At 37.7% G+C, this 14,441-nt stretch overlaps 1 protein-coding gene and 1 pseudogene across 6 annotated transcripts in view; one reads left to right on the forward strand and one right to left on the reverse strand.

Moving 5' to 3' along the window:
• Nucleotides 1–4,677, reverse strand: part of HERC1 (HECT and RLD domain containing E3 ubiquitin protein ligase family member 1) — a 144,221-nt gene extending 139,544 nt beyond the window's left edge. For all 6 annotated transcript variants that reach the window (XM_044230730.1, XM_044230733.1, XM_044230732.1 and 3 more), the window contains exon 1: nt 3,722–4,677. In XM_044230730.1, the coding sequence (XP_044086665.1) occupies nt 3,722–4,651 (930 nt within the window). In that variant the 5' untranslated portion in view covers nt 4,652–4,677. The remainder of the gene's footprint in view (nt 1–3,721) is intronic.
• A 5,518-nt stretch (nt 4,678–10,195) lies between these two features.
• On the forward strand, nt 10,196–10,487 carry LOC122893607 (annotated as a pseudogene).
• Nucleotides 10,488–14,441: the final 3,954 nt, after the last annotated feature.

The raw sequence follows: 14,441 nt of genomic DNA on the forward strand, positions 1-14,441 counted from the left end.
CAAAGAGGGAACCCGTGGAATGGGAGAAGATATTTGCAAATGACAGTACAGACAAAAGGTTGATATCCAGGATCTATAATGAACTCCTCAAACTCAACCCACACAAAACAGAAAATCGTATTAAAAAATGGGCAGAAGAGGGACGCCTGGGTGGCTCAGTTGGTTAAGCAGCTGCCTTCAGCCCAGGTCATGATCCCAGCGTCCTGGGATCGAGTCCCACATCGGGCTCCTTGCTCGGCGGGGATCCTGCTTCTGCCTCTGCCTGCCATTCTGTCTGCCTGGGCTCGCTCGCTCTCCCTCTCTCTCTCTCTGACAAATAAATAAAAAATCTTAAAAAAAAAAAATGGGAAGAAGATATGAACAGACACTTCTCCAATGAAGACATACAAAAGGCTATCAGACACATGAAAAAGTGTTCATCATCACTAGCCATCAGGGAGATTCAAATTAAAACCACATTGAGATACCACCTTACACCAGCTAGAATGGCCAAAATTTGCAAGACAGGAAACAACATGTGTTGGAGAGGATGTGGAGAAAGGGGAACCCTCTTACACTGTTGGTGGGAATGCAAGTTGGTGCAGCCTCTTTGGAAAACAGTGTGGAGATTCCTCAAGAAATTAAAAATAGAACTTCCCTATGACCCTGCCATTGCACTACTGGGTATTTACCCCAAAGATACAGATGTAGTGAAAAGAAGGGCCATCTGTACCCCAATGTTTATAGCAGCAGTGGCCATGGTCGCCAAACTGTGGAAAGAACGAAGATGCCCTTCAACGGATGAATGGATAAGGAAGATGTGGTCCATATACACTATGGAGTATTATGCCTCCATCAGAAAGGATGAATACCCAACTTTTGTAGCAACATGGAAGGGACTGGAAGAGATTATGCTGAGTGAAATAAGTCAAGCAGAGAGAGTCAATTATCATATGGTTTCACTTATTTGTGGAGCATAACAAAAAGCATGGAGGACATGGGGAGTTAGAGAGAAGGGGGTTGGGGTAAATTGGAAGGGGAGGTGAATCATGAGAGACTATGGACTCTGAAAAACAATCTGAGGGGTTTGAAGTGGCGGGGGGGTGGGAGGTCGGGGTACCAGGTAGTGGATATTATAGAGGGCACGGATTTCTAGGAGCACTGGCTGTGGTGAAAAAATAATGATACTGTTATGCTGAAAATAAATAAATTTTTTAAAAAAAGAAAATAATACTATACCTAGGCATTTTTAAAAACCAAAATTTTTTTTGTATATGTACTGCCAAAGCAAGCACAAAAAAAAAAAACACCCAAATTTTGGAAAATACAGTACATTAAATGTATAACTTTATAAACTGTTAACATAGGAATTTCAATGGTCTAAAAATAAATGGAAATTAAAATAACATAAATTCATGGTTTCATAGGTTGTCACTTAATTACCTCCCTCTCTTAAGCACCTACCATCAAAAATAATGGTAAACCTTTTATTTTTTTTTTCACATTTGTCTTTTTAAGATATTCTGAGAAGGACGTAAGACTAGATAAGAGTACATTTCCATATATTCTTGCTATCTGGTTTTACACTACTTAAAATTGTGTAGCAGTGACTCCCTGCTGCCTACAGGAATGAGTCTCAACACCCCACAGTACGAGATACAAGGCCCTGCCTTCACCTCATCCCGTTCTACCCCATCCACCCATCCAGGGGGTTGCTCTCCTACACCTTGGTCACCTTGTGAACTCTGGTCCTCTCATCCAAAAACTTCTCCAACTCCCCACACTCACACACTTGCATGTTTATAGGCAAATTCTTTCTACTTTTCAACTAAGCTCAGGGATCATTCCTCCACAAGACAATTTCTGCCCCTTCCCTCCAGTTCTCTTCCTGGGTCTCACCACCTCCTCCTACTGCAGATCTCTACTACAGCCCTTTATCATTTATTTGAAATGTCTGTGTATCTGTCTTTCTTTAAACTGTGAGCTGGCTGAAGGCATGGATGCTACAAAGCTCATTTACCAATTTGTTTTTGTTTTTGTTTTTAAGATTTTATATATTTCTTAGAGCGAGCACAACCAGGGGGAGTGGCAAGCAGAGGGAGAGGGAGAAGCAGGCTTCCCGCTAGGCAGAGAGCCCAATGTGATGCAGGGCTCAATCCCAGAAGCCTGGCATCATGACCTGAGCTGAAGGCAGACACTAAACTGACTGAGCAACCCAGGCGCCACTCATTTACCTTTTAAACTCAGTGCCAAACAGTATCTGGCACACAGTGTTAAATAAACACCTGCTGACATCAAAGGCCAATGGTGTTTTTATTATTGTTTATTCTTTCAGAATTCAGAGATATACATTGACATTATTTCCCTCTCTTTATTTAAATATGCTAATGCGTATTTTGTGCACTCCCATTCAAACACCATTACTGCATGTGTATCATTAGTGAAGGTTAAGAATCACACAAGTAAATAAAAATAAAGGATTGAACTCATTTTTGTTAGGCCTTACATCAGGTACTCAGTTGATGGTTATGTGTCTTTCCCTTTAACTTTCAGCTTGGGGTAAGCTTTGTCCCAGTTGTTCAGGGTAGAGAAACTTAAGGCAGGGTTGGAGTCCAGAGTACTGGGAGAGGATATACCTATTTTCTGAATTCTCAGACAACACTGTAAAATATAAAAAACGTGAGTTCGGGCGCCTGGGTGACTCAGTGGGTTAAAGCCTCTGCCTTCGGCTCAGGTCATGATCTCAGAGTCCTGGGATCAAGCCCCACATCGGGCTCTCTGCTCAGCAAGGAGTCTGCTCCCTCCTCTTTCTCTGCCTGCTTCTCTGCCTGCTTGGGATCTCTGTCTGTCAGATAAATAAATAAAATCTTTAAAAAAAAAAAAAAAAAAAAAGTGGGTTGTGGAGACCAAGAGTATTAGACTCTATCGCTTACTGTGTAAGAAGGAATCATAAATGTAAATTTCAATTAATAACCATTCCTTTCTCTGAAAGCCAATCTGAGATTTAATTAAATTCAATCTAATATAGGCCTGTGATGACTTTAGGAGAGCTAAACTAAATCAAATATCCAAGATTCTTCCCCAGAATAGATCCAGAACTCTGTGAAAAGCAATCTAGTTTTCTGGGGTACCCTCATCACAATAAAGAGCTGTATTACAGGGTATAACCACAGAGGCTATGGAGGGAGGCCCCTTCTCACGAGGTGTGTTTGTCCCAGAATAAAAGAGGTAAATGGAAAGAAAAGTAGAAATCCAACAATATAAACTTATATTTTACTACTTCCTTACTATGTTTATAAACTTCAAGGTAGGCCTTCACGGGAAAAATCAACTTAACACAAACACAGTAAAAGTCATATACAGTAGTCAGAAAAAACATGGGCTTTGCATACAGACTTGAGGTTGTAAGAATTAGTTTTAGTTAACACAGCCATCTGCCCCATAAGTGCTTAATTAGTGTATGTTTTACTTCCAGTTCTTTTGCCAAATAGATGTGTAAATTTAGGAAAACCACCACAGTTTCTTTATCCTTAAAATAAGGATAAATATCAACCTCACATATTAACATGATAATTAACTCAGACAGTACATATAAAGCACCTGGTTGGTAGCAGGCACACAACATAAGTTACCTCTCTTCCTTCCCAACTCCTGGTACTGGGGAGCAGTAAATAAAAGAAGTCAAAAGAGGAATGAGATGGTTTATTACAGATTAAGTTAAGGACAAATTTATAGTACATACCAAAGAACGCCTCATCTGCATTAATATAGTCATAAAGCAGTCAAAGCTGATCATTCCTTCCTGGCTTGATAGTAGTTTGCTTTTCTCCATGGAATTTACAACCGCTGAAGCTCCCAAAGCCATTTCTATCCATTCAAGAAGATACCGCAAAGAGCCTCGCTGAGCTGCTAGACCAAGTAGCAGCTCAGAAGCTAATCTGCGACCTAAAGTGTCTGCACCAGAATTGGGAATAGTTACTCCTTTAAGAAATGTTGTCACTTGTGATAAGCAGTCCAAACCCATCGGAGGAATCTTGCTTTCATTTGCTAAAGATAATGGTGGCAAAGAGCTGACAACTTCAATTGCAGTATGAATAACGTCGTTGCAAAGACTAAGACCAGGTCCTGACACAGGCATCATCCAGCTTTGTCTCAGAAGTGCAAATAATAAGCTTAGACCAGTTCGAACACCCATTTCTATAAGTGCATCAGTGCTTGACCGGGGACGTTCACTAACAGAATGGACATCTGCTGAACCAGAGCTGCTCTCTGGGGAATGCTGCTGCTGTTTCACTTTGCCTTTGTCATGGTATTTATTAGAAAGTGCATAAAAGACACGCTGGAGTACAAGGAGTCGTTTCCGAAGTGCCCCAGCAAATGGGGAATCTGAACATACCATCTTCGCTAGTGCTAGCTGGCTGCTAAGAAGGGCATCCAAATAGTGGTCCTGCTCATCACTTGAAAGAGACTCACGTTCAAAGTCTGGCAACTGTGGTCCTTTGAGGCACAAAACTTGTTGGGGCAAAGGTACTACTTCTTTATTGCTGACCAGTTTAGAATACAGAACAGCAACTCCCTCTCTTGTTGCAATAGATTCACTATCCTCTGTAATCCAGGAGCTGTTGAGGTGTTCAAGCCACTTCAGTTTCACTGGTGGAACCATAGTTGCCATGTTGGTTTACTCTTCAGCCATTAGTTCTACAAAGGGAGATGAAAAAGCAGTCAAAACTTATATAGGTGATTCACAAAATGTTTCTGAACCTCCACCTTACCCTTATAATTAGCAATTTCAAACTGGTGAAACAAAGTCTGAACTTCAATTAACAGGAATGTACCAATGTTAGTATTTTAGCTTTCATAAATGTACTATAGTTATAAGATGCTAATATTAAGGGAAAATGGGTGAAGGAAACATACAGGAACTATGTATAATTTTTGCAACTTTTGGGTAAACCTAAAATTAACCCCACATAAAGTTTATTATAAAATTAGTGATTTGCATACCTTTTCCCTTCAGATTCTGGTCCCACTGTCAGTATAACAGTGGGTTTTACATGCTGATCACCCCCAAATTCTTATCTTCAACCCAGACCTCCTCCCTGAATTCCATACTCATATATACAATTGCCCACTTGACTTTGCCATATAGATATCTAATAGGTATCTCAACATACTCAGAACTGAATTCCTAATCCACCAATGACCACCCAAATCTGTTGTTCCTGTAGACCTCCTCATGTCAATAAATGGCAACTCTATCCTTCTAGCTCCTTTGGCCAAAAACCTTGAGAGTCACCACTAATTCCTCCTTCTTCCACTCCAAATTAGTCAGTGCTACTTTCAAATACATCCAGAATCCAAACAGTTCTCACCCCCTTTATTGCTAAAACCGTACCCCAAACCATCATCTCTTGGATCACTGAAGGAACCTTCCTGCTAGTCTCCATGGCTATACGGAGGAACCACAGTGACTCCAAAAGGGCAGAAATGTTTTTGTATATTTTGTATATTTTGTTTACTATGTGTATTTACACATAGCAAATACAATGTAAGAATTTGTTTTTAAAAAAAGTACTCTAATGAATCATTGAACACTACATCAAAAACTAATGATGTACTATGAAGTGGCTAACGGAACATTAAAAAAAAATACTTAAAAATTAAGTCCTATGGGATGAAATAGTCACAAAGGACTGGCATCCAAGGTACATAAAGAACTCCTATAACTCAGTAATAAAAAGACAATTTAATTTTCAAAATGGTCAAAAGACTGAACAAAACTTCACTGCAGATATAGGAATGGCCAATAAGTACAAGAAAAGTTCTCGACATCATTAGTCATCAGAAAATGCACATTAAAAAAACAAATAGAGGGGCGCCTGGGTGGCTCGGTGGGTTAAAGCCTCTGCCTTCAGCTCAGGTCATGATTTCAGGTTCCTGAGATCAAGCCCCGCATCGGGAGGGAGCCTGCTTCCCCCAACTCTCTCTGCCGACCTCTCTGCCTACTTGTGATCTCTGTCAAATAAATTAAAAAAAAAAAAAAAAAAAAAGACTGACAACACCAAATGTTAGCAAGAATATAGAGCAATCGAAACTCTCACAAATTATTTGCAGGACCGTGAATGGGAAAAAGCACTGGTAGTTTCTTATAAAACTAAACTAATAGTTTTCTTATAAAACTAAAACTAATCTCTACTCAATGACCTAACCATTGTTTTCCTAGGGGTTTGCCGAGAAGAAAACACGGGTCCACAAAAAGACTTAAATAAAAATATGGTTTCCCCTAGAAGGTGAGAGCATGAATAAACTGGGAAGGAACATGAAGGAATTTCCTAGGGTGATGATAATATTGAATTACCCAGGCATATGCATTTATCAAAACTCAATAAACACACATTTAAGATTTTTACATTTCACTGAATGTGACTTTTACCTAAGTAAATACTGAACTCTATTTGATATGCAAATATTTGGGAAGAAGTATACTGATAACTATAATTTATTTTGTAATGAGTCAAAAAATAAGATGCATTGATGTGTAATATTTCTTTATACATATCCATATATATGAATAGGTATGCGGTAAAACAAAAATATTAAAAGACTAATGGCAGAATCTCAATTCATTTAATAATCTTTCAACTTGGCCATATATTTGAGATTTTCTTTTTAAGGGCAAGGAATAATCTTTTTTCTTTTTTAAAGATTTTATTTATTTATTTGACAGAGATCACAAGTAGGCAGAGAGGCAGGCAGAGAAGGGCGGGGAGGGGGGAGCAGGCCTCCTGCTGAGCAGAGCCCTATGGGGGACCAATCCCAGGACCCTGGGATCATGACCTGAACCGAAGGCAGAGGCTTTAACCCACTGAGCCACCCAGGTGCCTCATATTTGAGATTTTCATCATAAATTATTGCAAGGGAGGGGGGGTCTAAGTCTGCAAAATGAAAGTCATAACAGTTCGTACTAAAAAAAAATCCTCAAATACTGAAGGGCATTTTATTGTCATGATATAGGTAACCTTCAAGAAAGAGCTCAAGTGATAGTGATCCTAGACTAATTAAAAGGAGTTTCCGAGCACCTAGGTGGCTCGGTGGGTTAGGGCCTCTGCCTTCGGCTCAGGTCATGGTCCCTGGGTCCTGGGATTGAGCCCCGCATCGGGCTCTCTGCTAGGTGGAGAGCCTGCTTTCCCCTCTCTATCTGCCTCTCTGCCTACTTGTGACCTCTCTCTCAAATAAATAAATAAAATCTTAAAAAAAAAAAAAAAAGGAGTTTCCTATTTGTCAATATGTCTTATTAAATTCTAAATATAAAATCTGATGACACTTCCCTTCTCAAGATTATCATTACTATGCTTAATTATCTTCATTACTCAGAAAGTATGTACTTGGAAGGGGAAAACAAAACCTAAGCTTCCTCCCACTTCATTTAGTAATTATTCAACATTGTGCAGGGGAGGAGAACCTGAATGGCTCAGTTAGTTAAGCATCCAACTCTTGATATCAGCTCAACTCTTATCTCCGGATTGTGAGTTCAAGCCCCACATTGTTTAAAAAAGACAAAAACAAAAACACCACATTGTGCAGAGGATATTAGAGTACCTTACCTCCCTTCCTGCAACCCATATGTAATTTTTGTTCTTTTTAATTTTGCAAGTTTGATAGCTATAAAGGCATACAATGTTGCACTAATTTCAATTTTCCCTATTACTAATAAATCTGAACATTTTATATTTATTGATCATTTGGATATCTTCTGGATATCCAATAGGAAAGATACTTACTTTACACTGCATGACCTTCTGAATTTCATATATGTGCATTTGTTACCAAACCAAATCTTAAAACTCCATTTTTAAATAACAGAAACCAAAACAAAGAAAAAGTCAAATTTTTAGAAATGCTCTTCTACATTTTTTTAAACAAAAAGGGGAAGAAGAAAAAGGATTTCACAATTTCTAGAAAAGTATATAAAAAACATTATTTATCAACAAAATGTAGCCAAAGTTGACCAAAAGCGATCTACAAAAAGACTTAAAATACTTCATTTCTAAGTAAGACTTCAATGAATAATTCAATTCAGTATTAGAAAAAAAAAAAGCTTAAAAATTGAGTAATAAATATAGCAGTAACTGATGAATAAGACAGACAAAAAAATAATAGGATTCATATTTAAATTTCAGAGGTGATTCTTGGGGGGGAGGGGTGATCAGCTAACCGAATCAAGGAAAGAAAAAAGATAAAACATAAGATACTCAATATTATAAATATGAATGGAAAGACAGAAATGGAAGTTTACCTGTTCCTCAAAAAGTTAAACATAAAAGTTACCATGTGACCCATCAATTCCAGTCCTATATCTAAACTCAAGAGAACTGAAAATATATGTACACAGGAAAACGTGTACAGGAACATTCGATAACAGTATTACTTATAATAATGGAAAAGTAAAAGCCAACCCAAATGTTACCATCATTGAATTCATCAATAGATGAATAAACAAAATGTTCTGTTATTTATATAACAGAATATTATTCAGCCATAAAAAAGAATGAAGTACTAATATATGCTATAACATGACTAAACCTTGTAAACACGCTAAGTGAAGAAGCCAGAAGAAGCCAGGTCACACACACTGTATGATTTTATTTATATGAAATGTTCAGAACTGGCACATGAATAGAAACCCCAAAAAAAAAAAAAAGTTAGTTGTTGTAGGTCAGGAGCTAGTGGGAAAATAGGGAGAAACTGCTTAATGCTTAATGTAGGAGGGGTTTTACTTTAGAGCAATTGAAAATGTTTTGGAACTGGACAGAGATGGTGGTTGCAAATACTGTGAATGCACTAAGTACAAATAATGATTCACTTTAAAATGGTTAATTATGTGTTATGTGAATTCTGACTCAATAAATTATTTTTAAAAAGAAAATGACATGGCAGGAAGTACTTCACCAAAATGAACGGGGATATGTGACCAAAAGAAAATAGAATCAACAGTGCACAAATATACAAGAAATACACAAACAAATATACATCAAGAATGACTTTGAGGGATCAAAAAAAATTATAAAATGCCATCCCAGATTCATCAAATTGTGAATTCAGGGAAATTCAGGAAAGAAAGTCAAGAGTATTTAAACAGAAATGAATCAGAACAACTAGAAAACATAAAAATGTTCATATAAAATCGTAAGAAAAAGAACCTGAGTTTAGAATGTGAGAAAAAAATTTAATGAGCCAATGACTTCCCTTTTGGTTCTATAATCTACAATGAGACAAAACTGATAATATGGAAGATGAAAATTCCACAATGCACCTAACACAGTGGCTGGTATTTCAAAGTCCTTAATGAAGGCTGCATTTGAAGAAAACCAACTGGCTAGTAATTTACAGTGAATTAGGGAGTCAGAATAACATGGTTAGGATACTAGTGAAATGTATCAGTAATGAGGTTTAAACAAACTAACAACAAAAATCAAGCTGTGGATGTCTGAAGAAAGAAATCTTTTTATGCCTTCAGGAAACAGACAATTTTTAAAACTACTGTAAATGTTTCAGGGCATTGAGGAAAGAGTCTTTGCTCTGCTTAAGTAGCAATAAAGTAGCCAATAAAGTAATATCAAAACTCAACAAAGCACAAAAAATACAATTGCAATGCTGCCCTATAAAGGTAGTTATAAAAGTCCACAACTAAAACATTAGCAAGCAAAGTGGAACTGTATATTAAAAGGTTAACATGTGACACGTTGAATGGGTTTATTTGAGGAATATAATGATGGAGCAACAGAGCAAATCTATTATCATTAACAAAATCCATGTTATACTGTGAGATGTTAAAAAAACAGCTGATAAAATACAGCATCCGTTCCTAATAAAAATCTAATAATAAGGCAAGAATAAAGGTTTCCTTTTTAAATTATTAAAAATTTTATATCACAAAACAGAAGAAAAACACTGGCAGCACTGGTTCCTAGAGTCAAATACAAGTGCCCACTTTTACCACTTTTATCAATAATGCAATTGAACTAAAAAATAAGTATTATATAGTATTCTAAAAATTGTTATCACAGTGAGGTAGTTGATTACAGAATAAATAAATATCAAAATTCAAAAGTATCTAGCTCTAAGTAGTCACATGATCCAACTGTAGGGTGGTCCCACACTCTCATGACCATGCTCACCAAATGCCCTGAACACAGCTGAAACAGAAAATGGGAAGATGGCTGCAAACTCTTCAGGACAAAGTTTTCAAAACAGAAATAGAAGTTGCAATCTTGGCAGAACTAGACAAAGGGAAGAAAGTTACTAAAGCGGAACCAATCCTCAACAAATCATCCCGGTGCTAGCACTGCACTCTCAGAGACCCTCATTAAGGACTTCCGGGAGTGTGCTAAGCACCAGCACTGAAGTCAGGCAGCAGGCACGTACACATTCATCTGGACACTTCAAAACTCAAGACTCTACACGAGAATCTTATTCTTGCCCTTTTACCTCATCCTGACCCAGAATAAAGAACATATTTGCAATGAAAGTGACTTTATAATATCAAATGCCAAAGCTATTATCATTCAGTGCTATACAAACTATGACTCAGAATTTGGGCAAAATTTCAAATTCTGTTCTTCCTTAAAACAAAGGTATATGGGGGCGCCTGGGTGGCTCAGTGGGTTAAGCTGCTGCCTTCAGCTCAGGTCATGATCTCAGGGTCCTGGGATCGAGTCCCGCATCGGGCTCTCTGCTCAGCGGGGAGCTTGCTTCCTCCTCTCTCTCTGCCTGCCTCTTTGCCTACTTGTGATTTCTCTCTGTCAAATAAATAAATAAAATCTTTAAAAAAAAAAAAAAAGAAAGGTATATGTAAGTGAAAGCAAAAATGAGGGTAACCTGGATAATGAGAGGTTTGGAAGTTGTATTACCTAAGGAATTGATCATGCTACCTGTGACTATAACTTTTTTGCAATTCAATTTGATTTTAACTCTAAATCAGACTCTACATTGGATGGTTACATTAACTCATCCCTGAGCCCCCAATAAGTTGGACTAGGTATATTATTTCCACAACAGGCTTTAAAGAATCATTTACAGTACTTAACTTTAAAGAAACAAGAGTATTCTTTAATAATATAAACCAGAGCGCCTGGATGGCTCAGTCAGTTAAGCATCTGCCTTTGCCTCAGGTCATGATCCCAGGGTCCTGGGATTGAGCCCCATATAGGGCTCCCTGCTCAGTGGGGACTCTACTTCTCCCTCTCAATCTCCTCCCTGCTTGCGCTCTCTCCTCTCTCAAATAAATAAATAAAATCTTAAAAAAAAATAAAAATATAAACCAATAGGCTTAAATAAGTTGCATTCATATTTGCTATTTATGGAATTGACGTCAGTGTACCTTCTGATTTTACAATCAGCATACCCATAAATAAATAAATATATATATATTTATATTTATATAATGAGAGGGGGAGTGAGAAGGGCAAAAGGAAAGAGAAAATCTTAAGCAGGCTCCCTGCTCAGCACAGAGCCTGAGGTGGGGCTCAATCCAACAATCCTAAGATCAGGTCATGACCTGAGCCAAAATCAAGAGTCAGACACTTAACAAACTAAGCCACCTAGGCACCCCCATCCAGAAAATATTCTTTGTTAACTCAGGATTAGTTCCCTATTCTCAATTTTAAAGGAAAACCCAAGAGAAGCCTAAACTACTAACCAGTCTTAAATATCCTTTATAAGTATACACCACTATAAATGTGACTAAATTCTATTAAGAACAGTTACAAGAACAAAAAAGTCAAAAGTATCTTTAAATAACTACGATAACCAGGAATTATATAATATATAACAAGAAAATAATTATAGAGTTGTAACAAATATAAAATATCTAGTAATAAACTGAACAAGAAAACTGCAAAAATTTTATTAATAAATATATTCTACTGCAGAACAAAAGAGATTCTTTTAATAAATGGAGAGCTTATGCAATGTTCTTATTTGGAAGAATCCATATTTTAGGTGGTCAATTAACATATAAAATTAATTCAATATCAACCAAAATCACCCTGGACTTTTCTAAAACTTGATAAAGTATTTAAAATTATCTGTAAAAATAAATACATAGGAATTTTTAAAAAAAAAGGAAAAAAAAAGAAAGGGGAAGAGAAAGATATATCTCTGGAAAAAAAACTGGAAACTGAGAAAGGTCCTGGCTTACCATATATTAAAAATTACAGTGCTAGAATAGGGGCGCCAGGATGGCTCAGTGGGTTAAAGCCTCTGCCTTCAGCTCAGGTCATGATCCCAGAGTCCTGGGATCGAGCCCCACATCAGGTTCTCTGCTCAGCAGGGAGCCTGCTTCCCCCTCCCCCTTTGCCTGCCTCTCGGCCTACTTGTGATATCTCTCTCTCTCTCTCTCTCTCTCTGTTAAATAAATAAATAAAATCTTTAAAAAAAAAGTTTAAAATACTATGGACCTTTATATTTAAAATAACCTTCCCCCAAAATAAAACAAAACCCAAATGTTTAATAACATACAAATTTGGATCATACTATAGTCTACCCACTTCTGGAAAGAATACAAACTCTGTACTAGGTTACAGTATCATCAAAATTATTTTATTTTTTTCAAGTTTTACTTATTTAAATAATCTCTACACCCCATGTGGGGTTCCAACTCACAACCCTGAGGTCAAGAGACACATGCTCCTAGGACTAAGCCAGCCAGGTGCCCCCAAATTATTTAATTTTTTAAAAATTAAATATTTGTTTCATGTTGTTACTCTTATGGTTTTTTATGACAAAGTATCTCAAATTTAACAGGTGTGCAGTAAAGGCTTGTGAATTTTAAATTCATTTTTAAAATGAAAAAAATTTACATTAGAAACTACTGAATTTAGTCCTATTTCAGTGCTCTTATCCGCATATCAGATCCACGATTAGATCTTGGAAAACTGGGGTGGGGGGTTTACATCATTTGACAAGATCCCACAAAAGGTGAACGTAAGAATCAGGATTAAGCACAAGTCTCCAGAGTCTGAAGTCCAGCACTAGTTCCATGGCCCCATAGTTATCACTCCCCTGAAAAATTAATTCTACATGCAGGGTAGATGTGAGTAAGAATCAAGGGCGAGAACTTGTCAAAATATACACCCCTAGCTCCGCAACCCCAACCTACCCCACCAAAGAATTTCTTTTGGAGAAATGTGATATTGCCAGCCCCATCTTCACCTTTGTATTCAGTGCCTAAGGATGAAAGCTGTGACATTGTGATTTATACTAAGAAATATTTATTTACTTGGTTGTTGTCCCCACTCCTAGCAGAAAGCTCCTAAAACCCTTGGAATTTTCTGTGATGAGAGTAATAAAGGTGTCTTTTGCTACATTAATTGACTTTTGGAAAACATCTGAGGATGGGGCTAGTGTCCAGTGGAGCCAATCATTGTGGCTAGAAGGTAGGAACTTTCAGTCCTACCCCCTGGCCTCTGGGGAGGGGAGAGGAACTGAAGACTGACTGACTTCAACCACCAATGGCCAATGATTTAACCAATTATGCTTTGTAATGCAATCTCCACACACAAAAAAAGTGGTGGGGGCCCTGGCTGGCTCAGTCAATGGAGTGTGCCACTCTTGATCTCCGGGTTGTCAGTTTAAACCCCATGTTGCGTGCAGAAATTCTTTAAAAAGAAAAATCTTAAAAAAAACACAGTATGGAGAGCTCCCAGGTTGGTGAACACATAGAGACTCGCGAGTGCCGTGCTCCAAAAGGGCATGGAAGCTCTATACTCTCTCTCTTCCCCATACCTAGCCCCACACATCTCTTCCATCTAGCTATTCCTGAGTTATATCCTTTCATAATAAACTGGTAATCTAGGAAGTAAAATGTTTCTCTGAGTTCTGTGAGCCCTTCTAGCAAATTAACGAAACCCAAAGAGGGGTCACTGGAACCCTCATTCTACAGCCAGTTGGTCAGAAGTACAGGTAACAATCTAACACTCACGACATAGGTGGCAGTAGTCTTCAAGGACTGAATCCTTAACCTGTGGGACCTGACCCTATCCCCAAGTAGACAGCATCATATTGAGTTAAATTGCAGGTCCAGTCGTATGGTGTTCAAGAACTGCCTGGTTTTGTATAAAACACACACATCAAAAGTGGAATTAGAGTTAGAACTGCACATCTAATTGAAAATTCTCTCTATGCTGACCCATTATAGTAGCTTCCTTATCCAACTCCCTGATACCAGGTTCTCCCCAACTCCTGTTCATCCTTCATCTTTCTACAAATCTGCTCTTGTTTGAAACCTCAAAATGCTATTGGCTTACGTGTAAAGGCCAATTGGTTTATACCAGCAACCACCTCCTTATACTCGGGAATTCAGGTACTTTCCAGTTGCTCTTCTTCCACCCTCTTCCATGCAAGGAACTTGAAAATTAGACTAATTCTAAGTCTCTAATAGGATACCTCTCATTCTAACCTAT

This window comes from Neovison vison, chromosome 13 (genome assembly GCF_020171115.1).
Source record: "Neovison vison isolate M4711 chromosome 13, ASM_NN_V1, whole genome shotgun sequence".
Taxonomy (NCBI): Eukaryota; Metazoa; Chordata; class Mammalia; order Carnivora; family Mustelidae; genus Neogale; species Neogale vison.